This window comes from Telmatherina bonti (genome assembly GCF_933228915.1).
Source record: "Telmatherina bonti genome assembly, chromosome: 4".
NCBI lineage: Eukaryota > Metazoa > Chordata > Actinopteri > Atheriniformes > Telmatherinidae > Telmatherina > Telmatherina bonti.
In genome coordinates, this window is record NC_136622.1 from 6,428,772 (window position 1) to 6,456,056 (window position 27,285).

At 44.1% G+C, this 27,285-nt stretch overlaps 1 protein-coding gene across 2 annotated transcripts; it reads right to left on the minus strand.

Annotated features, from left to right (window-relative positions):
• Positions 1-225: 225 nt before the first annotated feature.
• Positions 226-26,654, minus strand: plod1a (procollagen-lysine, 2-oxoglutarate 5-dioxygenase 1a). Of its 2 annotated transcripts, XM_079239821.1 has the most exons (19): positions 26,377-26,654; positions 23,518-23,609; positions 23,228-23,361; positions 21,223-21,386; positions 20,584-20,696; positions 20,333-20,396; positions 14,673-14,770; positions 13,207-13,308; positions 12,979-13,110; positions 12,187-12,308; positions 11,509-11,613; positions 11,205-11,330; positions 10,214-10,355; positions 10,013-10,126; positions 8,549-8,614; positions 8,365-8,469; positions 8,113-8,259; positions 4,184-4,309; positions 226-2,823 (listed from the first exon to the last, which is right to left on the minus strand). In XM_079239821.1, exons 1-19 carry the CDS (start codon positions 26,465-26,467, stop codon positions 2,668-2,670), a joined length of 2,199 nt encoding a protein of 732 aa, XP_079095947.1. In that variant the 5' UTR covers positions 26,468-26,654; the 3' UTR covers positions 226-2,667. The 2 variants fall into 2 exon arrangements, with proteins under 2 accessions (XP_079095947.1, XP_079095948.1); XM_079239822.1 differs by lacking the exon at positions 4,184-4,309.
• Positions 26,655-27,285: the final 631 nt, after the last annotated feature.

The window sequence follows — 27,285 nt, forward strand, 5'->3', positions numbered from 1 at the left end:
GGTCCTTCATGTTGCTTTGGAACATTTACAGCTTTTAACATTGTAGTTTATTTTCATGAAGAACTCTGCTGAATGAATAAACCATCACTCCTCACACAAAGTTGTTTTATCAGCTGATTCCCAGAATTTTATCCTGAAACATTCAGGCTGATTCTGACTCCTTTGTTTACTGATAAACATTTATGATCATCTAAAAATATTTCATTTCTGGTAGAAGCAGCAAGACTTTGGTTCATCAGAAGTTCTTCAGTGTGGAAGCGTCTGAAGTCCTTTTGCATTTCAGAGGCCAGGTGTGCTCTCACCTGCCACTTCATCATGTCCACATGGGTCATGTCTAATCAGCCAATCACACGGCAGCATTTAGTCACACAGACGACCTGATAAAGTGGCTGATGGGGGTTTATCAGAGTAAATCTTAAACATATTTCCAGCTCTGATTTCCATCAGATCTACATGATGCTAAAACAATGCAAACGTCTGGTTCGGCTCAAGCAGCTGCAGGTTTCTTCTCCAGTCCATGCTGACGGCGGGTTTTCTGGATCAGTGAGCAGAGGAAACTTTCTCTGGTCAGTTCAGCTTTATTCAGGTTGTTTAAAGACGTTCTCTTCCAACAAACGCCACAGAGCCGTGGCGTGGAGTCACAACACGGCTTTAACGCGTCAAATATACAAAAATAAATACGGTTTACTTTGGAGTGTTTCAGTCAAACGTCTTTGGAGACAGAAAAAGGCACCTTTAGGGTAACTTGTAGTAAAATTCAACATAAGTTTCTTTGACATGTAGAAAAGCTCGAACCTGAACCGCTGATCATCTCCTGAGTCTGACTTCTGATCCAGACCAAACAGGCCCCGATGCCGCTCCAGCATCTGCTGCAAACCGTGTGTTGATGGTAGAGGAACATGGCGAGTTAGATTAGCACCAAGCAGCTGCAGATGAGACCGACACACACCTGGAAGTCAAGCTTCCCATGATGCACCTGATGTCGTCCACCTGAACAGTGACGAGGCTGGAGCTGGAAATGACATCCCTGCAGCTGACGGCGTTCCAGTTAACAGGTCAGCGGTGGAAGGGGAATACAAACGCAGATGACAACCCACTGCAGTGTGTGTGTGGGGGGGCACAAACCCATGGCTGGATCATTAAACGCGTGGGAACATAACTATTTAACCCGACAGGGACGTTCAGCGTCTCTAGAGCCGTGGTCTGCCTTGTGTCAGCGCCAGCAGAGCGACTGGGAGGAGTCAAGTGCCTTGCTCATGGGCCCACAGTCCCGGTTGGCACGCCAGGGACTCGAACACAGATTCTCCACCTGTGTGACAACTATCCCCCTCATCCAGGATGCTCTGACTGGTTCTGGTCCAGAATGTAGACCCGATCATCTGACTCCGCCTGAGATCATCTGGGCCCAGTTCCTTTCCATCCCAAGAGTTCACACTAAACTGGTTTTTTTCTGCTCCTGATATCTGGAACAACCTGATCCAAACCCGAGTTCTGGTAAAACCGGGTGTTGATAAACACTGAGGTGTCACAGTGATGAAGGCAACGTTTCTGGAAAAAAGGTGCTCTGTGTCGCCATGGTAACCCTTCCAGGATATGGTCTCACCCATCTCCCTGCTTTCTTTCCTGCTCCGATAATTCCAGGATCATTCTGCTCCTTGTATCCACAGAGACCGACCAGGCTCCTCTTCCTCTTCTCTCCCTGGCAGCTCTCATTCCAGCCAATCAGAAACCAGAAAGTAACCTAACCATCCGCCAACGTGGTTTAACGTCTAGTTTGAGTCTCATTTTCAGTCATCTCTCCGTGTTTTCCTGGATCCAAAACTCCCATCCGACTGTCTGCAGCCCGACGACGTGAGAGAAAACCCCACAGCTCCCAGAAGGCTTTGCTTTTCCTGTTAATGACACCTGGAATCAAACGTCTGGTCGACACGGCGATGCCTCGTGGAGGTTGAGCGAAACCTCTCCGACTCCAGAAGTTCCCTCTCCTTTCATGAGCCAGTGAAGTTTTCTCACGTCGTCGTGTCGGAGCTAAATTCAGGGTTAGTTCGTGGAAATCAAATTTTCTGGCTACCTGGTGTGTAAATCTGGCTCAGGAAGTCAGAATAATCTCACCAGTGCTCCCAGTAGCACGGAGACACCAAACTGGTGGATGTGTTGTTACTGTTTACAAGCACAGCTGCTCGCAACTGGTTTACCTAAACTGGTTAGTGCGCCAACATCACTGGTTTAGCAGCCTGTAAACTGGGACGTGGTAACGCAGGTGGGCATCATTTCCAGCTCCAGCTTCCAAGCTAAATGGGTCACATGATCTGGTAAAAATATGTTGACAGGGCGGGAAACCCAAACCAACGCCTCGAGACGTCTGATGTCTTGGCCAGTGACTCAGACAACGGCAGCTTCCAGTGAGTCCCAGCGGAAGTGATGACAGCTGTAACGCGTCTGTTCAGCTCGGCGCCAGCAGCAGGAGACGCCAACGAGCACACACACACACACACACACACTTTGGCTTTTAGGTTAAATCCCAGAAAGCTGGTCGTCTGCAGGCGACAGCAGGTCGGCGAGGCATGGAGGAGACGGCGGTCAGAACGGAAGGATGCTGGAGGTCCAGCTCAGCGCGGGTCCTGTTTGGTCTGGACTAAAGAGGAGCAGGAAGCCGTCGTTGCAGGTTCAGGGATCCACAAACGACACAGCGATGTAGCGGGTGCCGGAGGTGGTGGGCAGGCCCTCGTGGTAGTGCGTGAGGCGGCCCGGGTGCATGAGGGTCCATCCTTTGCGAGGAGCATCGATGGAGCAGTTGTAGCGGAGGAACCTGCATCCGCCACCCTGCAGTCACCAGACAGCAGCAGTTATCAGACACTTCCGCAGCACGTTAATAGAGGTTATACATGAAAATAAAACAAAAGATGTTTTTACAGTCATGTTTTATCATTTAGTTTCTCTGTTTAAACAATATATGGTTTCATTTTGAATCTGATGGCAGAAACAGGTTTTTAAGAAGCAAACAGAACGCCAGAAACGGCGTCTCCACGATCACTTCTCTCACACCGCTTCAGAATCTGCAGCAGCAAACACGAACACAGATTTTCAGTCATTTCTAGCAGCCATTCCCAGTCAAAGCCGGATTATCCAATGGTCATTAGGGACACACGCCCACTAGGGGCCCATTTGGAGACTAGTGGGACCCACATAGGGCACAGGTGTCAAACTCCAGTCCTTGAGGGTCAGTATCCTGCAGGTTTTTGTTGGCTCCATGCTCCGACACACCTGACAAATTAAGGAATCAGTTGACAAAAAGCTGCTGCATCCATTTGATTTGAATCAACTGTGTTGGTAGAGAGAAACAACAAAAACCCACCGGATAGCGGCCCTCTAGGACTGGAGTTTGACACCCCTGACGTCGGACAAACACCAGCAGTTTGGACATATAGTTACACCACAGTGTCCAGTGTGTTGCTACTGGTACCACTGGCTGAGAGATGTTAGAAATGTCGTTTCAGTGTATCATTAACAATTATCACGACACTGGGCTGGGGCAGGGGGGCCCGTGGACACTCTGGGCCCAGGGGCCTGTGCACTTTTAATCCGGCCCTGCTCCCACCACACACATCTGGTCACATCATGTTAAAGATGCGTACCAAAATATCGTGCTTTTATCTCTGAGCAGCAGGTTGCCAGAAAGAGATTTTTTAAAAATCTCCCATATGTTGCAATTTGCAATCATTTGTGATCAGTTTCAGTTGTTGAAATGTGTTGCCATTAAATTCAAAATGAAATTCATTTTTTCACCCTAAACAAGAAGAAAAATCTGCTTCAATCTTTAATATTTTTTCACATCTTTGTTTTTAGTCACATTCTGAACATCTTCTCATCATTTCCTGAAGCATGAATATGATTTGTTTTTCTATTTTTTGTGGCTGAAAGCACTCTGACTAAACCTCTGAAGTAAAGGCTGAATGTTCCGTCCAGTTCGTGCTCGATGCAGGGAAACAACATGGAAGCAACAATAACAAGAGGAGTCTGAGCTTCAGCCTTGTGTGTCATGCAAAGAGACATGAACGTAGAAACATGATGAAACATGATTTTCATCGTAGCGTTGTGCTAATTCAGATCAGAGCTACTCAACCTGCATGTCCTGAAAAAACTGAGCTGAGGAGCTTGTTTCCAGCTCCTTCTCGACACTCACCTGGTAATCAAGGCCCACTTGATTTAACGCAATGTTAATAGTGAATGTGGAGGCGTCATGGTGGGGCCTCAAAGAGGGCTGCTCATCTGGCCTATATCTAACTACAAAGGCCAACTCAAACTGAGCCTGCGAACACAGAAGAGACAGAGAAGAGTCATGCAAGCATCTGCACACAGACCGCCGGTGTGGCCCCGTAAGTCAGGAACACCCTCACAGCTTCTGCCCGGGGAGGAAAAGCATCAGGTGGATCAGCTTCCAGAGCGAGAGCAGCGAAGCAGAGGGAAGAAGCAGCTGCAGACCTCCTGCATCGTCATGTCCGCGCCTCTACTAGCTGCAAGCGCTCCAGGATTTACCTGGTAGTCAACGTCTTTGCTGTTCAGAGCTATGTTAACAGTGAATGTGGAGGCGTCGTGGTGAGGGACGAGCAGGGGCTGCTCGTCCGGTTTGTACCTCACCACAAAGTTCAGGGGATTGGAACACTGATGAGAGAAGACATGGTGGTCAGACACAGCTGGTGATGCTCAAACCATCAAACAAATTCTGCTGGCGACAACCTGCCACCTTCAGCCAATCACCAAAGATGGCATCACATTCATAAATAACGTGTCTTTCTTCTTTAATCTGTTTCTTTCCGACCCTGATGACGACTGGAAGGAGGTTTTAAAACAATCATTAAACAGAAAACGCTGCCCAGGCTGGTTTCCTCCCATCTGACCAGCAGGTGGCGCTACAGGCCACCTCATCCTGGCCCTCCTGCTCTGAGCCAATCAGACGTCAGCATGACAACACAGCTGATTAAAATATAAAATACACAGAAATACTGACGGTTTCCATGGCGACACTGTGATACGTTTGGGTCTTTTATGGTTGCTGCTGAAATAAAAACGGGAAAAAAGTTTATTGTTCAATTTCCTTTTGATTGATTATCTGAAAACCTCAAAGCACCTGTAAAAGTACTGGCCAAACACTTATCAAGTATTTGGATATTGTACTGTAGTCAGTGACGGTTTTATGTGTAATGAAATAAACACACATAGCAACACCTCCCTCACGTTAATCTGCATCGCCCAGCATGTTTCTGTTATCAATATATCTATAATTATACCTCTGATATCTGTAACGTCACACAAATGTGATTTTCCATGACTGACAATCACGCGGTGTGGCGACCATCTGCTGCTGGCTGGGGCGCGTTGTGCGTTCAGAGATCACGCATGTCTGAGCTGCTGCCGCGTGATTGGCTGAGTGTACATCAGACGGCTCAAACCTTTAAAGTCAGGTTTGGTTGGACGGTTAGGGTGAAATACGCGAACGTTGTGGCCTCATGCTGAAATCGGATTGGCTCAGAGGGCAGGCGCTCTGTGGTGGACTGGAAATAAAAACAAAGTGGAGGAAGACAAACAAAACCTGTGAAACGTGAAGAAAAGTTTGGATTATTTTCCATGTTAGGTGTGGAAAAATCACCAGAGACGAGTAGAAAATCCTCCCCCATCATTTATGGTCCTCCTCCGTCGTGCTGCGCTACATGCATACATCAGTCTCCAGGGACAGGGGTTTTATTCTGCGATAAAACAAGTAGAAACTGTCCTGAACGCTGACTTTCTGGTTTAACACACACTCCAAACCGCCGATGCTGAACCAGGATATGGTACAGCTGTATCCTAACATTCCTCGAACCATGATCTGGTGGAGACGCAACACATCTGGGGAAAGAATTACAACGTTTTAACTAAATCTGCTGCCCTCATTCCTCCTGCTGGAAACAAAATGAATCATGGAATGATTAAAACTGACTGATGAGACTTTAAGAGCAACAAAAAGTCCTTCAGATGACATGCAGGGAATTGTCCAACTCAGTGGTTCCCAACCTGGAACCGGTGAACCTCCCAACGAGCTCAGGAGTTCCAGGAAGCTCTGACACCGGCCGTACAGAGACGAGTAAAGGTGTCTGCAGTACGTTTATATGATTTGGACGTTTTGTTTACATGGAAACGATGTTTTTAGTCGCCTGAAACATGAACTTCTCAAACAAGTGAATGAATGAAGGTCATCAGTTCTGATATAAAACAAGATTTAAGATGTATTTTAAAAAGTATTTAATAGGCTGCATCCTGTGTATCCAATCAGTTCTCTTCCCTGTGGTTCCATGTGGTTCCATATGGTTCCATGTGGTTCCATGTGGTTCCATATGGTTCCCTGTGGTTCCATATGGTTCCATATGGTTCCATGTGGTTCCCTGTGGTTCCATATGGTTCCCTGTGGTTCCATGTGGTTCCATATGGTTCCATATGGTTCCATATGGTTCCATGTGGTTCCCTGTGGTTCCATGTGGTTCCATGTGGTTCCATATGGTTCCCTGTGGTTCCATATGGTTCCATATGGTTCCATGTGGTTCCCTGTGGTTCCATATGGTTCCCTGTGGTTCCATGTGGTTCCATATGGTTCCATGTGGTTCCATATGGTTCCCTGTGGTTCCATATGGTTCCATGTGGTTCCCTGTGGTTCCATATGGTTCCCTGTGGTTCCATGTGGTTCCATATGGTTCCCTGTGGTTCCATATGGTTCCATATGGTTCCATGTGGTTCCCTGTGGTTCCATATGGTTCCATGTGGTTCCATATGGTTCCCTGTGGTTCCATATGGTTCCATGTGGTTCCCTGTGGTTCCATATGGTTCCCTGTGGTTCCATGTGGTTCCATATGGTTCCCTGTGGTTCCATATGGTTCCATATGGTTCCATGTGGTTCCCTGTGGTTCCATATGGTTCCATATGGTTCCATATGGTTCCATGTGGTTCCCTGTGGTTCCATGTGGTTCCATGTGGTTCCATATGGTTCCCTGTGGTTCCATATGGTTCCATATGGTTCCATGTGGTTCCCTGTGGTTCCATATGGTTCCCTGTGGTTCCATGTGGTTCCATGTGGTTCCATATGGTTCCCTGTGGTTCCATATGGTTCCATATGGTTCCATGTGGTTCCCTGTGGTTCCATATGGTTCCCTGTGGTTCCATGTGGTTCCATATGGTTCCATGTGGTTCCCTGTGGTTCCATATGGTTCCCTGTGGTTCCATGTGGTTCCCTGTGGTTCCATGTGGTTCCATGTGGTTCCATATGGTTCCATGTGGTTCCATGTGGTTCCCTGTGGTTCAGTGAGGCCAGCTGGTGGGTCATCAGTTCATGTCTAACCCAGTAACCAGGATTTACCTACATCATCTTATCATGGTAACGTGTCTGAGGGACTGACATCCATCCATCCATCCATTCATCCATCGCCCATCCATCCATCCATCATCCATCCATTTATCCATCCATCCATCCATCCATTCATCCATCGCCCATCCATCCATCCATCATCCATCCATTTATCCATCCATCCATCTATCTATTGGTCCATCCATTGGTCCATCAATCCATCATCCATCCATCCATCTATTCATCCATCCATCTATCCATTTATCATCCATCATCCATTCATCCGTCCATCCATCATCCATCCGTCCATCCATCATCCATCCATCCATCCATCCATTTATCATCCATCATCCATTCATCCGTCCATCCATCATCCATCCATCCATCCATCTATCATTTATCATCCATCATCCATTCATCCGTCCATCCATCATCCATCCGTCCATCCATCATCCATCCATCCATCCATCCATCTATCCATTTATCATCCATCATCCATTCATCCGTCCATCCATCATCCATCCGTCCATCCATCATCCATCCATCCATCATCCATCCATCCATCCATCCATCCATCCATCTATCCATTTATCATCCATCATCCATTCATCCGTCCATCCATCATCCATCCATCCATCCATTATCCATCCATCCATGGAGGATGAAGGACAGTGTGGCCACAGTGAAGATGTGGAAAACGATGTTTCCTGGTGAGAACTTGTCGTGTTTGGAGGACTTACCTTGGTGTAGTAACCAGGGTACATTTTCTCTGTTATCGGAGCCACAAACTCCACTAAGAACTTCTGCCACTCCTTTTCAAAGTTAATCTGATTCATGTGGATGTCGATGGTGGGGACGTTCTCATAGCCTCCTTGGATTCTGGTGTCCTGCAGAAGAATTAGTATCAGAGGTCTGTTTGCAGACAACACATTCTGCACATAAATAACACAGATGTAAGACTTTCAGGGGGCTTAAGAATGAGTAAGACGTACCACATTGCCCCCTCCTGACCACCTCCCAAAGTTTTCCATTTCTTCTACAAGGTGGTTGCAAGCAACATCAGAGAAAATTGGAAACCAGTACACGTCTGGACAAGGCTGGAGGACCAAACACAAGTTAATAACTCATTTATCCTCCATTTAAAACAAACACCCTTCAGTTTGTATCGCAACTCACGTTCTCAATCAGCTTGTCTTTCATGATCAGCGAGTAATTCTGGTGAATGTAGAGCTCCTGCCAGTCCTGGAAGAAAGACGGAGAGGAGGTTATCTGAAAAAGCTCGTCTCTCTTCTGCAACACCACGTGCTGGAACGGTGCTTCCTGTCTGCATCTGGCTGCGACCAGCAGAACCGGACAGAGGTCTAAGAAGCTGAACGTCCAGCTGGATGAACCGTTTAACCCATGGAGCAGCAAGACTGGAACCAGACGAGCAGCTCAGCTGTTCATTAGCCAAAAGATTTCTACCCAATTCAATGTTATTTCCCCTTGTTATCCCGTCTTTTCAGTTATAACTGTGTCCACACTGGTCTGTTGTTGGTTTCATCTTCATGCATTATCACTGCATTCATTCTGCTTGTCCGCAGATTAAAGGTAGCGTGTTCAGATCATCTAGTTAAAGATGAGCACAGACGTCACGCCAAGCTAAGACAAGAACGTACGGTGACCATCGGTGGCCAAAAGTCTAACAGAATAAACCCGTTTTTATCTGCAGGTGAGATGACTGCACCACAGGGAACTACTGTTTGGTGCCTTTTACGGGACACTTTCACAGCAGGCTGTTCCGGAGGACTCGGCTCAGTGGGAGCGAGGAGATTTTCCTCTTTTGTTTGGTTTGCTTTACACAAACAGACCAAATCCCTTCAACCAAGTCACACAGCTACAACAGCTGCTCGGGAGGAGGAGGTATTCCACAAAACCACAGGTGAGAAACGATGAAGAAGAAAATCTGGCTCATTGATTGGCCAGGACTGAAAGCAGCTTGGTCACTGCAGACAAACTATGAAGCAACATCAGGTATCTGCAGTCTGTACTTTTACTGTGTTGTTCAAACCCTGTAATGTGACGGAGAGGCGAGCTGTTCGGGGTGAACCTGCCTCTCGCCTGATGACTGCTGGGATGGACTCTGGCTGACCCGTGATCAGACAAACCACTACAGATATTGAATGAATGTTTAAACCTAATGCAGCAGGAGAGGCAGCGAGTGATCCAGCATAATAAACTCTACATGTCCTTTGTTACGTCTTTTCTTCGGTTTGCTTGCAAGTGAACGAACACCCCTGGTTTTTAGGACTTTACCTATCAGCAGCTGCCATGTAGGCGGACAAACAGGACCTACAGATATAAATGTCTCGTCTAAAGCGATTAGATGCAAGTAGAAACAGTTTTAATGACAGCATCCACTGGCCTTTTATTCTTAACATGAACCTGTGAACAAACTGCCTGATCTGACTATCACTAAAATCATTGACCAGTTGAAGCATTAAAAACTGATTAATACTGAAGCGCAGATTAACGACTAATCCAGCATCTATTTGTTTTATCCTCCCCGTTCTCCAGTCACCGCCTGAATAGGAGTTATTCATCTCGTATGGACTGAAGAGTCTGCAGCTGATCAGCAGACATCTAATCAATCCGTCTCACCAGAGGGTTCTCAAAGATCTGCCACAGGTCGTTGTGCAGATGGCTGGTCTGGTAGTTTTCTGTGGACAGGATGCGTCCGAAAGGCTGCATGTTGGTCACGTACATGAAGATTTCCTGACAAAGGCAGACACAGGTCCAATGTTAGTGTCCAAACTCTGTTTTCTTACAGGAGCCTCTGCAGACTGCTTTGCTCTTTCCAACCTTTTCACGAATGTTGTGGCAGTAAGCCATGTCGGGGTCTAAGCCGTGCAGGGTGAACAGCTCGTAGTCGCTCAGCTCTGATCGGAGGAGGCTGGCCTTCACCAGGTACACGCTGGACACATACGGGACGTTCCACACACCCCTACAAACACACACTCTTAGACACATCAGAGGAAACTCCCACAACATTTTGTTATTCACACACTGAGGAAGATCACGACTTGTTAAACCAGAGACTTTAACAAACGTCTTCTGGGCCATAGAGGTCCATCGCTGTTCAGACATACGTAGACCCTGCTGCTCACTGCTCCTGACTGGACATTACCATCAGTTTAAGCTCTCTGACTGGTGGAAAGTCTGACATCATTTCCAGGTCAAAACAGAGGTCTCTTTGCACCATGGCAGTGACAGGGATGAAAATGTGACGGTCTTATTTCCGGACGGGACATAAATGCAGGGAAACTTCCGTAGATTCAATCCAGCTTTATTTGTACGGCGCCGCTTGACAACAATGTCATCTCAGAGCCCTTTACAGACGCGTCGAGTCAAGCCAGTTCATCAGAAACATCCGGACCTAAAAGGTCAGATAGCCTTCACAGAGTACCCACAGAGTCACACACTACTGTTCCTCACACACTGATGATGATACAAGATACGGCTCTCAGGGATGCCAGCAGTGTATTGGAGTTTTAAGGGTTAATACTATCACACACACACACACACACAAACACAAACACACACACACGCACACCCCTCCCCAAACCCATCTATCACACTGTGCCGCAGACCTCAACAAATCAACAGATTTTTACTCCAAAAAGGTTTGAAAAATAAACTTAAACTAATTTTATCGATGAGTATTTTTATTGATTTGTTGTTGTGTTTTATCTTGTATTATTATTACTATTTTTTTTTATATAATAATAATAATAATAATATTATAATAATAATAATTATTATTATTATTAATTGCTGTGCTCCTGTGACTCACAGTCTCCGTCCCTGAACGATGTCCACGTAGTCCTCAGACCGGGCATAGTATCCGTCTGCGCTGAGCGCTCCCCAGAAGTTGCTCCACAATCGTCCGACTCGAGTTATCATGGGCGCCACGACGGGTCTGAGGAACCCGTCCAGAGCAGTTAGTCAACATGCATGTTCTACATACGATCACATAAATCAGCTGCAAATCAAACTGCTGCAGCAGAAATGACAGGATGACTGAATGTGGACTGCAGCAGTCCAAACACACGAGACCCAACCACGTCTGAACATTTCACAACTGATCAGGTACTTACAGGTTTTGTTCTACGAGGATTTTAAGCGTGTTCTCGTTTTTTAAGACCACCTCGACGTCCAAGCTGAAGAGATAGTCGCAGTCTTTGTCCTTCCGGCAGATATCACTGTAAAGAAAGACATGGTGTCCATGTTAGTGCAGTCTTACTGAACCTTTTCAGCATCGTACCGCCTGTAGAATCATCTGCAGCCTCCGAAACCAGCAGAGTCTGTTTAGGCTTTAGTTCAGGGGCCACATTCAGTTCCATCTGGTCTCCAGTGGACTGGACCAGTTAAATACCAGCATAAAAACCTGTAAGTAATGAAAAACTCCATGTTTATTATCCAGATGTTTTCATTTAATAAAATATCATTTTCTAACAAGCTATTATAAACAAGCTGAAATTTCTGGAGAAAAAAGTGACTTTTTAATATTTTACCTCAGTCTCACATTCATTTCCTTCATTTTTTCACCTAGTTTCATTCTAGTGGACTCAAAAACTTAAAAAAAAGGTCATTTTCTTTGCCGGTTTAGTAATAACTTCCTGACATGTCCCCAGGTCGGGAATCAGCAAACTAAACTGCCAGTTTTAGAATATGGAAAACTGCTGAAACACCACAGATAACATCACATATCTCAGCTGAGAAACATATTTAACGGGAGTTACGCAGACAACCTCTGGTGTTTACACATCACTCACAAGGCCTGGTTCCTGGACTCTGCCTCCTCCATCCCCTCCTCAGGAATGACGGATTTCACGTCCTGATACAGACCTCCGTGCTCCTGCAGGAACGTCTTCACCTGACTTTCATGATGAGGTTCCTGCAAGAAAAGCAAAGATTTCTTCTTCTGTGGTGGATTTACAGTTACGTGGTAATGTGGTTAACGTTTGTTCGTCCACAAGAGTTTTCACATGGCCGGGTTTGTTCTTTACCAAGAAGTTCAAGCTCACTTCACACATCTGTGCATGAATCACCAGGAATTTCTTTTCAGGAACTAAAAAGGTTGATATAAATGCTGTCTGTGGTCTGAAAGAGGAAGTCATGTGCAGTAAAGCACAGCTATGACACTCGGTCCCACAAGCATATCCCTGCAACAACCAGCCTGACTCTGAATGAGCCGTTTTGCAGAATTTCATTGGCTGTTGGATGGATTTAATGTGGGTCAGGTCAAGTGCGTTGAAGCAGGGATACATTGAGAAGCTGTGGGGCTGCAGCCCTCGTGGGACAAAGCAGCAGTAAAGGATCTGACTCGAGTCGACTGCATGGAGGAGCTGAACCTCTGTACGAGACAGCAGCTCGACCAGGTGAGCTAAACCATGCCCCAGTGTGTTAATGAAGACGTAATAAAAATCCTTTCTGATCACAGAGGTGAAGTATGCTACACATCTTAATGTTTTGTGCCAAAGCAAAGGTCCGATATTGTCACAATGTCGGACCAGTAGCATACAAAACCGCTGCGTTGGGATAACGTTGGGAAATAACTTCGTTACCTTGTTGTAAATGAAGAGTTTGAGTCTGTCCTTGGGATACTGGAGCTTCAACAGGCGTTCAAAGAACACTGTGACAAACGGTGTGGGCTGCTGGATGAAGATGGCGATCAGAACCAACGGGTATTCGTTCTCCTGTTGGAGATGAACAGACCAGGACACGAGTTCAGATTTCTGATGGATGGAGAAAACAGCTGTGCAGACATTTCCCCCGTCAGGAGACAAACAGACCTTCAGAGCTGCGAGTGAGCGCAGATCTTTGTCGCACACAGTGCATCCCGTCTCAAATGTCCAGATGTTGGGAATGTAGTTGCCCAGGTAGTTGATCTGGAGCTGGAAGACAGATGTGCGTTCTTTAAAGTCATCATCTCTCAGATTCAGAAAAGATTTGTTTGCAACACATTCATTCATTTTCCTAACTATCCATTTCAGGGTTACAGGGAAGCTGGAGCCTATCCCAGCAGTCTGTGGGCAAAAGCCAGGGTACACCCTGGACAGCTCACCAGTCCATCGCAGGGCGTTTACAACACATGTCGGAATCATATCAACAAGAGACCTTCAGTCTGAACATACTTTCTTTAAAGTTAGCTTATTGTTAGCCTCTAGAATGCTAATGGTAATGCCATATCCAGTCCATCTTTCCCTGATTTCCTGATCCCACAGACCCCAGGAAAGCCACCACGGATCCATGTTGTCATGATGTTTCCAGCAGATTCTGATCCTACCATGTGAATGTGGAGCTGAACTGGAGACTCATCAGACCAGCAACGTTTCTCCATCTTCTATTGTCCAGTTCTGGTGAGTCTGTGTGAATTGTAGCCTCAGTTTCCTGTTCTTACTGACAGGAGGGAACCCGCTGTGGTCTTCTGCTGCTGGAGACCATCTGCTTCCAGGCTGGACCTGGTGTGTGTTCAGAGATGATGTTCTGCATGTTTTAGATGTAATCAGTGCTTACTGGACTTCCTGTTGTCTTTTCATCATCTCAAACCAGTCTGACCAGTCTCCTCTGACCTCTGACATCATCAGCTGGATATTTTCTCTTCTTCAGACCTTCTCTGGAAACTCTAGAGATGGATCCAGACCAACAACTAGCCACGTTCAAAGCCACTTAAATCTGCTTTCTTCCTCATCCTGATGCTCAGTTTGAGCTTCATCACGTCGTCTTCATCGTGTCTACATGCTGCCATGTGATTGGCTGGTTAGATATTGGTGTTGGAAGTTGGAAAGGTGGACCTAACGGTGGCGGGGGAGTGTATGCTGAGCTTGCTAGCTTTGGTTTGTCATTAAGGTGATGCTCCTGATCGTCAGCTGACCATCTCCTGCCCGTCAGAGAACATTTGGCTTCTTTAGACACTAATATGTAAAAAAGGAACATTGTTGTTGTTCATCATGTCTGAACAGGGCTGATGAGAAAATGATCCTTTTTCCACTTGACCTGTGATTTTAGACATTTTCCTCACAAGTTTAGTGTCAGACCCATTTTCGAGTCTTGCTGAGCAGAGAAAGACGTTTACTTGGTAAACTCTGCCTCCAACAACAGTAAAAGACCAGTAAGACTGGGTGTGCTTTGCAGTAGGGCTGGCAAACTGGGATTATTCTACACTTCAAAAGTAAAATGTAAAACTGGAAGATTGGAAAGACACGTACAGCCACTCCTGCCACAAATTCTTCATGCACCAAGGCCACATCATTGTTACCTTTGTTGGTCCGTTCCCGTGGATGATGGCAGGCAGGGTGTCGTACATCACATTTCTGGCTCGTACGCGGCCATTTTCAAACTTCAGCACCACCTCGTCTGGCGGGAAAACACGTTAATCAGCCAAACTTCATCATCCTGACGGCTGAAGGTGATCGCTCCAGTATGTTTCATCCAGAAAGCAGCTGAGGGGCGTTCAGGTTTGGTGATGGATGCTCTCATGATCATCCATCCATCCATCCATCCATCCATACATTTATCATCTATCCATTTATCATCCATCCATCATCCATCCATCCATCCATCCATCCATCCATAACCCCTATATTATCCATCCATCCATCATCCATCCATAATCCCGATATTATCCATCCATCCATCCATGCATCCATCCATAATCCATATATTATCCATCTGTCCATTATCCATCCATCCATAACCCCTATATTATCCATCCATCCATCATCCATCCATAATCCCGATATTATCCATCCATCCATCCATGCATCCATCCATAATCCATATATTATCCATCTGTCCATTATCCATCCATCCATAATCCCTATATTATCCATCCATCCATCATCCATCCATAATCCCGATATTATCCATCCATCCATCCATGCATCCATCCATAATCCATATATTATCCATCTGTCCATTATCCATCCATCCATAACCCCTATATTATCCATCCATCCATCATCCATCCATAATTCCGATATTATCCATCCATCCATAATCCCTATATTATCCATCCATCCATCCATAATCCCGATATTATCCTTCCATCCATCCATAATCCATATATTATCCATCTGTCCATTATCCATCCATCCATAATCCCTATATTATCCATCCATCCATCATCCATCCATAATCCCGATATTATCCATCCATCCATGCATCCATCCATAATCCATATATTATCCATCTGTCCATTATCCATCCATCCATAACCCCTATATTATCCATCCATCCATCATCCATCCATAATTCCGATATTATCCATCCATCCATAATCCCTATATTATCCATCCATCCATCCATAATCCCGATATTATCCATCCATCCATCCATAATCCATATATTATCCATCTGTCCATTATCCATCCATCCATAATCTCTATATTATCATCCATCCATCATCCATCCATAATCCCTATATTATCCATCCATCCATCATCCATCCATAATTCCGATATTATCCATCCATCCATAATCCCTATATTATCCATCCATCCATCCATAATCCCGATATTATCCATCCATCCATCCATAATCCATATATTATCCATCTGTCCATTATCCATCCATCCATAATCCCTATATTATCATCCATCCATCATCCATCCATAATCCCTATATTATCCATCCATCCATCCATCCATCATCCATCCATAATCCCTATATTATCATCCATCCATCCATTTATCCATTCATGCATTTATCATCCATCCATCCATTTATCATCCATCCATCATCCATCCATCCATCCATAAATCTGTGCATCTATCCATCCATCCATCCATCCATAATCCATATATCATCCATCCATCCATCCATCCATCCATCCATCCATCCATCCATAATCCCTATATTATCCATCTGTCCATTATCCATCCATCCATCATCCATCCATAATCCCTATATTATCCATCCAGCCATCCATTTATCCATTCATGCATTTATCATCCATCCATCCATACATACATTTATCATCCATCCATTTATCATCCATCCATCCATCCATCCAAAAATCTGTGCATCTATCCATCCATCCATCCATCCATCCATCCATCCATCATCCATATGTCATCCATCCATCATCCATCCATAACCCCTATATTATCCATCCATCCATTATCCATCCATTTATCCATTCATGCATTTATCATCCATCCATCCATCCATTTATCATCCACCCATCCATTATCCATCTATCCACCTATCCATTATACATCTATCCATTCATCCATCCATTATCTATCCATCCATCCATCCTTTATTCATCCATCCATTCATCCATCCATCCACCCATCCATCATCCATTCAATTTCTTAACCATGATGAGGCTAGTGGGAAGCTGGGGTCCATCCCAGCAGTCATTGCGTGATAAGTTGGGTACACCCTGGAAAGGTCGCCGGTCCATTACAGCCTGATCCATGTGTTCTGCCCCCTGGTGGACACCTTTCACATTACAGCCACTCTGACATATGCATCAAATGCAATATGTTAAATATATATGTTGTTAAAGGAATAAATCAGGACTTCATAGGAAAAAAAATAATTTCTGTCCATATTTCTTGGGTTTCTCTTTACAGGTGTACAGAGCGTGAATATTACATAAACTAGTGTTGATGGTGTAAGCAAAAAAAAGCCAATTTAAACGCCAATTTTCATTTTACTTGGTTTATTTAGTGTCGTTATTTTTATTTGTATTGCTAATGTCTGTTAAAACTGAGCCTAAAGTGGAAATAAAAGGCTATTAATTGTAAATTATTCAAGATGACAACAAATACTTCATGATTGTAGATCCTTAGTAATGTTTCCCGCTTCGTGTTTATCACTCCTGATCAGAGTTTTAAGTTTAAATGAGTGCTTGATGTCTGGAGATGCTGCTGTTCATAAGGACGTTTCCATGCTGAGCATATTTGATGAGGAGGCAGGTCTCAGAGGGTTCATCCACCTCCCTGAATTCTTCATGTCATCTCTGTAAACTTTGACACAGACTTCACAAATTCCTTCCTCAGCTCAGATGAAGGTGAGGAAGGTTTGCTGGAGTCTACATCCAACCTGCTGCAGCTGAAAACCTCAGGTTTGACTCTTCCGCATGTCCACTGTCATGACATTTCAGCTGTATATTTAGCACATTACAGAGAATCTCCTCTTAAAGGACATTTTCAAGGCTTTTCCATACTACATGTTGGTCTGAAAAATGACACAGAACTCAGGGAAGGGAATAACTCTGCTCTCTTCTATGAGTTCCTCAGGGACCAGTCCTCGGACCACTCCTACATAAACACGTTTGATGTAAAATTGTGACTTTTGTGCAAACATCAGTGACTTGCTGCGTGGCAGCTGCATTAAATGCTTCTGAGGCGGTTTGAACCTGCATTCACATTATCTGCATTATCACTTTTAAGCTCCTTACATCCTCCACTAGAAGAGAGAACTTTGTTCTTACTGTCAAGGCTACGAGTACGAGCAAAAAATTATTTTTCATCTGTTCCATTCATCTTTTAAGAGAGACTTCATCTGTAGCAGGTGAAGATCTCTGCAGGGAGGCGTGGGTTTCTACGTACGACGAACCTGATTATTTCGTATTTAATGAGAAACTTGTGCACGCGGCTGCATCCATGTTTAATTTTTCACTGCCTTGATCAGCTGTTTAATTAAAACAATATATTTAACCTGCATCAGCCAAACTGTCCGCTTCATGCGTTCCCATGTTAACCACGCCCACCGCAAATGTCGATGAGATGTGTCGAGAACTGTCTTCAGCCACTTTCTCGTGGCCTTCAGAAGAAGAGGTTGTCGCTCGTCGTGGAGGACGCAGCAGCAGGCTATACCTTTCGGTCGTGGAGAACTCTGCTCCACTCTTTACGATGTCGCTTCAGCTCATTGAGGTCTGCAGCTCTCTGAAGCTCCACCACAGCATCTCAGTCAGGCTGAGGTCTGGACTTTTACTGGACTGAACTTTTCTTTTCCATCCTGCTGCAGATGTGCTGCAGTGTTTGGGCTCATCGTCCTGTCCAGGACAGAGTAGCTGTGCTGCTTCGGTGTTTTTACAGCAACCCTTCCACACGAGCCACACCGCTTCAGTCTTTTTCTAACTGGACTGTTGTGAAGTTTAACATGCTAACTGAGACTTGGACAGTCGGAGATGTAGGTCTCGGTTTAATTTCTTTTCATCTGAGCATCACTGAACCTGCTGAGACATCCCATCCTGGGAAATAAGCAGCTGCGTGAATATTTTCCACTTGTGAATGAGAATGATGGACTCCTTACAGTTGGGAAATTGTCAAAATTAACGCATTATTAATGCATGAACTCAAAATCTTTTTTAACAACGTGGCTTTATTTCAGGCCCGATGAACACATGCGCTGCCTGCAGAGTTTCAGGAAGAGATGCAGAAATAAGGTTATGGTTCTCCAGCAGAAATGAAGACAGAATGGGTCTTTTATCAGGACAGTTTGGCTGCAAAGCTCTGAAAGTTGCCTCTCTGGATGAGATGAAGGTGATTTTTTAACGTGTGATGAAGTTTATTAAATTACTGCTTAACATGTGTTGCGTCTCACATAGCAGCTGCTGCACTGAGCAGATCATTCAGAGATCTGTCCATTAAGGACAGTTTCTGTTACTGTGTTTAAATAATCCGCACACAGGAGTTGTGTCGTCACGGGACTCGGTACGACAGCATTACGGTTCTATCGGAGGTACCGGTATCTTCATACACCAGAGGATCCGGAAGGTGTTCATGTTTCTTTTTATAATTACAGGCAAAATGCCACTGCAGGCATTTTTTTCTACATGATAAAGTGGTGAATATTTTAGAAATATTTTGGATATTTTAGAAATTTCCTGATAATTCTGCAAGCTGAAACTTTCTGCAGCTGATCTGGATAAAATGAAGAAGCTGGAAATGGTCCTGGAGCCCTGCAGGATATTTAATCCTGCTTATATGTTTGTATCTTCACAAAGGTGAGGTTATCAGAAGCATACATGCATACATCCGTGTGTGTGTGTGTGTGTGTGTGTGTGTGTGTGTGTGTGTGTGTGTGTGTGTGAAGTCATTCAGCATCTGGTCGGTAAATTCCACAGGTGATTAAAGTACCCATAACTACACATAAACAAACCGAACCAGGAAAATTAAAAGAAAGTGATAGAAATACTGTCATGGTACATTCAGAGATATATAAAAAATCAGTGATTAATATGCGATTAATCGCGATGAAACATTTTATTCGACTGACAGCATGAGGAATTAAATAATAAAAATGGATCGGATCGTTTTTCTTAATGTCCTGACACATGAAAGCTTTACATCAAGGAGTCTGGACTTTCTTTTGCAACACTGCAACTTGGGATTTAGATACTGAAAACACTGAGTCGCAGTAAAATTTGATCTATTACGAGATTTTAATTTTATTTTCTTCAGTCAATCAGAACTGAGCACTTTTCTGGTTCTTGGTATAAAACCTGATTCTTCTTATTCCTGCAACACGACGCTCATCCTCCAGGAGAGGATGCCAGATTGTTTATCATCCCTCTTCTGATGCAGACGACGTTACGGGGGATATCGGACACATTAAGATCGCTTTAAGAGCCCAACGTGACGTATCTGATACATACAGTTTCTGAGACAGTTTACATGACTGTAATGTAAAAACTTTGCTCCGATCCTGTAGTCTCCTGTCTCCCATCAGACACCAGGAAGCAGAAGATTAAACTGTAATAACTTTGACATATCACATGCTAATAACCAGCAAACATCCATTAAAATGATGTTTTGTTAATTTTCTTCCTAACATTTTGTTAAAGGGACAAATAAAGACCTCAAACTGAAAAAATGTCACTTTTCTTATTCAGTAAAAGGTTAACAGCATCCAGTTACACGATGCTTTTATAACAGAAATGATGAAACAGATGTCACTCACCGAGGGCTCCGTGAAGGTTCTGGAACAACCTGCATTTACTGTCCAGAGTCATGTTTAAAGATTTCTGTAAACAGATTGAATAAATAAAACACACATTAAGTTGAATGGCGCAGCACATTCCTGCACGTTTCACATGAAAAGCCCGACAGGAACAGGAGGGATTTCACCCGCCGAGTTACTGGAAGGCCTGTAAGATCCAGCACGTGTGCAGGAAGTCTCATTAGCAGCAAGCTAGAGACAACAGATCTTACCCGTTTAACGGGATCGATGTAAATCTTAGTGAAGAACAGCTGATCACTCGCATCGTCCTCTCCTGTCCAGTTAGCAACCATGTCTTTAATGTTGGGCAGGTAGCCAATGAAACCTGAAGGGAGGAGAAATCCAGAGGAATCACACTGGACTGCAGGATGTCAACGTCTACATGAGCCGTGTTCACATGAAAGATTCCGCGCTGCGTTTGAGTTTTCTGCCACCAACGAAGCCTGTTAGGTGGAGTTTTTATGAGCCCGCGTGGCGCTGACTGAACGAAGCATGGTGGCAGTTTAGGTGGAGTTTTTATGAGCCTGACTGAAGGACGGCAAGCAGCATCAGCAGGCTGTGCACCGTAACATGCACAGCTGATTAAATAAGATTTTTAATCTGATTTAAACATCCTGGTGAACAAAGACGAAAGTGAAGAGATTCTAAATGTGAAATAAAAAGAGGATGATAGAAGAAAATATTTGTAAATGGAAAAATAAAAGGGAATAAATGACTAAATAATGAGTAAAAACTATAAGTATTACAGTAATTAGTAAAGTACACGTATACTTCAGCCTGATGCAGAGTGAAAGCAGGCTGGCAGCGTCTCCTCGCATCAGCAGAGTGGTGATGTGTCCCAGCAGACGTACCTCCTGAGCCCAGGAACCGGTTGCCCTCCCTGACATGGGGGTGTTTGTCCTCCAGATGTCGGTCGGGCCAGATCAGGCTCTCGGAGGAGAACACCACCTTGTGTTTGGCCTGCTGGAACTTCCTGAGCAGCTCTTTGGGACCTGAGGCGAAAACCACGTCGTAGCTGTGGGAAGGGAGATTAAAAGGAGAGAAATTTACTGCTGCGTGTGGCTCCGCTGAGGGAGAAGCCTGAGAAAACAAATGAAGGGTTGCATCTGTAACGTTTAAAGTGTGGTTTTGTTTATATGAATGTAAAACTATTTCAGCGTGTGTGTGTGTGTTTCACCAGAACACCCAAATGAGGGTGAAGACTTGTTTACAGGAAGCCCATCGCTACAGTACACCACAGATGAAGAATGGCGGCAATAAACAGGAAAACATGAAGAAAACGATGTTTCTGTTTGCTTTTTAGGCTTTGAAATAAAAGAAAACTTCATCTGGGAAAGACAGAAAGTCTGACTCGGAGCACAAACGATCATTTCCACTGATTCCTCACTGCAGCACCTCCACCTCAGCTGCATCCCAAACGTCTTCTTGGCTTTATTCCAGCCATAGAGGATCATTATTTTCCTGCTTTTCTCATCACTTGTTGATCTTTGGCTGCTCCTGATTGGACGTTACCGTCAGTTTAAGCTCTCTGATTGGTGGAAAGTCTGACAGGAAGTGTCTTCATCATGTCCAGGTGAAAATAGAGGTCTCTTAGCAACATGGTAGTGATGGTGATGTTTTTTTCTGATGAAAATGTGATAAAAAAAAAACACCATGCTTTCAAGATGAATGTTAAGAATGACCAGACTTTGTCAAGTCCCTGAATGCAAAAATCAGTCACTTCTGGTGGCCGAAAGCATTAAAACATTCATGACAGATGAATCACTTTTAAAGTACTCTATTTTCACAACCACAAGGCGCACTGTATTAAAAGGTGCAGTTACGGGTCTGTATTTAACACACACATAAGGCGCAGCTGATTTTAGGGCACAGGCATGGTAAACATATCGGTACTCTAGCTTCAAACATGCTTGCTTGTGTTTTAAAAAAGGCAGCAGAAGAAGAACTGTGCTTTATTGAAGAATTTAGCAACATTTTCATGTCGTTTTTTTGATTGATCCTCATTCATAAATCCTCAAAGTCTTCATCTTCTGTATCCGAAATGAACAGCTGGGTTGTTCTCCATCAAACACACCGGTTCCCGCTCACCACTGTCAGAGTCCGTCTCGTGTGGCTCCTCATAAATAATGCTGGCTTTTGCAAAAGCTTGAACAACAGAGCAAGCCGACACGTTAGCCCAAGCATCCACGATCCATCCACAAATTGTGGCGTAACTCGCCTGGCGCTGCCTCCCAGTCTTAGTAAAACTGTGTTCGCACCACATTATAAGGATCTCTGTTTATTTTGGAGAAAAAAAAGACTTTTAAATGCGCCTCATGGTCACGTAAATACGGTAATAGCCAGTAAGTGATGCGTGTTTGATCCATGTGTCATGCAGGATGTTTGCTTCCTGCCACAGAGTTTAACGCAGGGATCCTCAGTCCAGGTCCTCGAGGACCGGTGTCCAGCAGGTTTTCCAAGCATCCCAGCTGCAACACGCATGAGCATGATTCAAGTCAGTGTGTGTTTAGCAGACATGTGCAGAGCTTGTCTGAGTCCAAAACTGGTGTGTTCCTGCAGGAAAACCTGCAGACACCGGGCATGAGGACCAGGACTGGGGATCCCTGGTTTAGCACACTGAGTGGAAGGTTTGTTACCGGCCCCTCTACAGCCCACTCACACCAGCTGTTGTTTACTCTGTACGCAGCATAAATGTTATCCTGGCTGCCATACAGGAGCGTCCAAACTGCTGTTTTTTTAGGTTTTTTAAGCTGAAACAATGTAGAAATAACTCAGCTTTGTGTTTGGATCGCCAACATGAGCTGTGATATGTAGGTTAATGAAACAGAATGTGTGCCTGCCGTGTCGGAGGTCTACCTGTCAATAAAAAGGACGATTTGGTCCTCAGTCTTAATGTCCTGCAGAGCCTCCTTCAGGTGTCGCACCTTCTGGCCTCCTCCTGGAGCGGACATGTAGTCGCCTCCTTTCCATTTCTGCCCGCGGCCGAGAACCTTTAAACACAGACGCTTTTACTGGCGGCACGTCTGAGAAATAAGTCCCAGGTGTTTATTCAGACTCATTGTGGATAATAAAGCCCTGAGACAGAGAGGTGTCACGTCTCGACAGCTGCAGGAATGGAGCCGAGTTCCTCCTGCCGGCTTTCCTACCTTGACAGAGTAGTTGAAGTGTTTAGCCGACCTCAGAAAGCGCCTGAAGCCATCTGTCTCTTTGGTTGCAACAGTTATTACTAGAAGTTTCTCTGGAAAAGAAAAAAAGGTATGATGGGATTATTCAGACACACAACAGTCTCTTTGTGTTTGTATCTTTGGGAACCTGGTTGTGCTGTTATTTCTGACAGTTTCTGCAATATGTGTCTGAGTGTGGAGAAGACGCTGTTCACACAGTAACCAGACAGAATTACAGCTTAACGCTGCAAGCGGCAGAAATCCTCCCATCTATTACAGTGTTATAGAAAACTTGCATCTTATTCAAGTCTTTAAAATCACAGCTATAACGATAAACAGAAGGACTAAATGCATCTCCATACATGCTGTTTATAGAATACCACCTCAGCAGCAGCTCAGGAGGAAGAGCGGTGGTCTGCTAACTGGAAGATTGGTGGTTTTTAACCCAGTTCCCCCAAACGACGAAGCCTCCTTGGGCGAGATACTGGAGCCAGCAACAGTAAAAACCTCCCGTTGCCTCTGATGGCTTCATCGTGGCTTAAAAGCCTCACACAGATAACTAACAAGCGTGAAAAACTGCTTTGAGTGGCCAAAAAAGATGAGACAAGACCCCTACTTACAGAAGAAAATGAATTATTTAGAAATGTATTTAATTAATGTTGCAAACATCAGCGTACGTAATGAAAAACATAAATTGTATATTTCTTTTGTTTTTCAGACAATGTCCAAACTAAGACAAGCTTATCTAAAAACAATCATTTTTCTTCAAACATCTGATTTGTAGACTTTATCTCACAAAACATTGCAAATAAAACTTTATAAAGTTGTTCATTTTTCATCTTTAAATTTTGACTGGAGAGAGTAACCAGTCACACTGTGATTTTTGCTGACTTCGGATCGTATTACTGAGGATCTTGAAGGCTACTGGGGGCCCAATGACCCTGCTCAGGTCCTCCAATTGAAATAGTTTACTGGTGTAATGATATATCATTTGCATTGCTTTCATTCTTGCACTTGGAAGCATAGTACTGTATACTACTCTTGGTAATACTTTGTACGATTTGTGGTAAAACCATGTCATTTGACAAAGCTGGCAGACTTGGAGGACACTGATTTAGCCAGTCCATGGTAAAAATGCAAGATAGACAGATTTTTTGTTTAATCTGGTTGATGGTTTGTGTTATTATAAACCAGGTTTATTCTGACACCATGTTCACATACTGACTATAGTATTTCTAGATCAGTTCACTGTTTGATATACACAGAAAAAAGGTGTTTAAATAACCTGCATACTGTGTAATACAATATTTCTTCTTTTTATTTAGCCTTAAAACCTAATATGAATGTCATAAATATGTACTTAAATTAATTTTTCCCTGAATAAGTTTAGTCCAGTTTAATCTACGTTCTGTCAAACTCTTTAAACTCCAAGTCCGCAAAAGGAAAATTTAAAACGTTTATATATGGCAGATTTTTAAAACAAGATTACATGTTTTTGTGTGAATAACGTAGAAGCAAGCCCAGGTTATCCAGTGGAAATTATGGGCACAGGCCCAGGGGCCCACGCCCACTTGGGGCCCATGAAGGGCAAACACCAGCAGTTTGGACATGAAACAAAATGTAAATAAAAGCTACATAGTTACACCACTGTGTCTAGTGTATTGCCATTGGTACCATCGGCTGAGAGATGTTACAAATGTCATTTCACAGTGTATCATCGCAGTTTTCACAATGATATGGTGGGGAAGGGGGGCCCTGGAACACTCTGGGCCCAGGAGCCTGTGCACTTTTAATCCGGCCATGCGTAGAAGGCTGTAAAAGCAGAGCTTTTTTTTATTTTCAATTTTTATTGAACAACAATGTACATACATACAGCATATTGGTTGTCGTATACATTTAACAGGTGTTGAGGTAACTTACAACAAGGTAGTCTGATAAGAATGAGAGCCTAAACACACACACACAAAACAAAAGAAAAAGAAAGAAAAAGAAATCGAATAGGAGTCTCTGTCTAGTAACATGAACAAGTCCATCAAGGAAAAAAGTTTTTGGAAATTTTTAGTTTTCATATTTTGAAGAGATTTTGTGAATGTACTGAGATAATTTTTCCACCCATCAATGTGGAAATTAGTTCTGGCATATTTACATCGATGTACAACATGTAGGGCCAACAGGATCAGGTTGTTCACAAGAAATTCCAAGTTGTTCTCATTTAATACTACACCCGTTTTGATTAAGCACATAGTCAGAAGCCAAGCCTGAAAGGAGCCATCCTGCTGTGAAAGCAGAGCTGACAGCCATCCTGCCTCTGCTCTGCTCCCGTCCACGTCAGCGGCAGGACGGTCCGCCTTAACGGCTGCGCTCGTGCACCGTGCACCGTGCGCCGCGACAAATACTCAGCTCAAATCGTGTTTATTTAGACTTATTCTACTGTTTTCAGCCATAACACTAAACTTTTTACATAAAGTGGTCCGTTAGATGTGTATGTAGAACTGTAAGTAACACAAGTATGCCCCTCTCAGTGGGAATGAAGAGACATTTTTTGTGTTTTCCTTTAATTTAGCTAGCTAACAAGCTAACACTATATACGGATGTGTTGGGGCACGCGGCACCAACGTTTTCACACAGCGTGCGCGCGACTCGCCTGGAATGTTCTGATACAGGTTAACTATGCCCGGTTTAACCATACAGTCTATGGGTTAAACCGATACGTACAGTTACAGCGGTGTAACGTGCATTTATTAAGCTGGGAAAGGTTTGCTTTTAACCATAAAACAGAGTGAACGCGCATTAAAAGTGACTGTGTGAACGTGCTGCAGGCTGCGTGTCTTCCTGACTCACCCTGCGGGATCCGCTGCTCCTCCGCGGTTGTCAGCATCAAAACTGCACACAAACAAATCCACAACAACACTAACAAAGACGATGGCCTCATTTTAAATGGAGTTGCGATAAATTAGCTGCAGAATCCCTGTGTGAACGGATAAATCCACTTTCCCCGGATGGATTCCTGCGCTAACTTTTCCAGACTCTGCAGACTGGCTGGACGCTTTCTCTCCCCCCTTCTTCTGCCTCCCACTTTTCCTCCCCCCTTTTCTCTCCTGGCCCTCTTTAAGCGTGGAAATGATCGCTGTGTAACATAAACCTGATGTTTGATGTCTTTATAACGGGTTTGACATGAATACTTGTGTTACACATGTGAAAAACGCCCACTCTGGGTGGGATGGAGCTTTTTGGAGAGGAAAGCTGGAACTGCTCGGAGGACATGATCACCCGCACGTACACGGTTTTTTCTCACCTAGCGGCTTCCTCGTCTTTATTCCTCTTACTTAGAGTGAAATGTCAATAAAACCAAATATAGTTATCTGCTAATTATTTCACTATTCTACTAAGACACCATCGTAGAAAGTTGAGCTTGTTAAGATGTAAAGTTTGAAAATGCTTTGACAAAAATGGAGAAGAAAAGTCATTTTAATTACGTTTTAATACTTTCTCTATTTATGTCAAAGGAAAGCATCCTGGAGGAAAAAGGAAGGAAAAAAGTTTCTGTGCATTTTTTTTCTTTCCATTTGCACAAGAATAATAATGTTCTGGTTGAGACAACAGGTAATATAGTAACAATGGTCAAGTTACCTTTTGGCATCACCACCCAAAGCAAGAGGCAGAGATGACCCAGTTAGATTCATTTCTGGAATTGTTTGATAAAATTCATCACAGCCACTGAAACATTTGTGCTACCCAGAAGAGGGAGTT

Coding starts and splice junctions, on each gene's coding strand:
- plod1a (XM_079239821.1), bottom strand. CDS start 26,467: ATGAGGCCATCGTCTTTGTTAGTGTTGTTGTGGATTTGTTTGTGTGCA. Junction 23,362..23,517: donor ACTTCAACTACTCTGTCAAG/GTAGGAAAGCCG, acceptor CTGTGTTTAAAG/GTTCTCGGCCGCGGGCAGAA. Junction 8,470..8,548: donor AAGACAAGCTGATTGAGAAC/GTGAGTTGCGAT, acceptor TTGGTCCTCCAG/CCTTGTCCAGACGTGTACTG.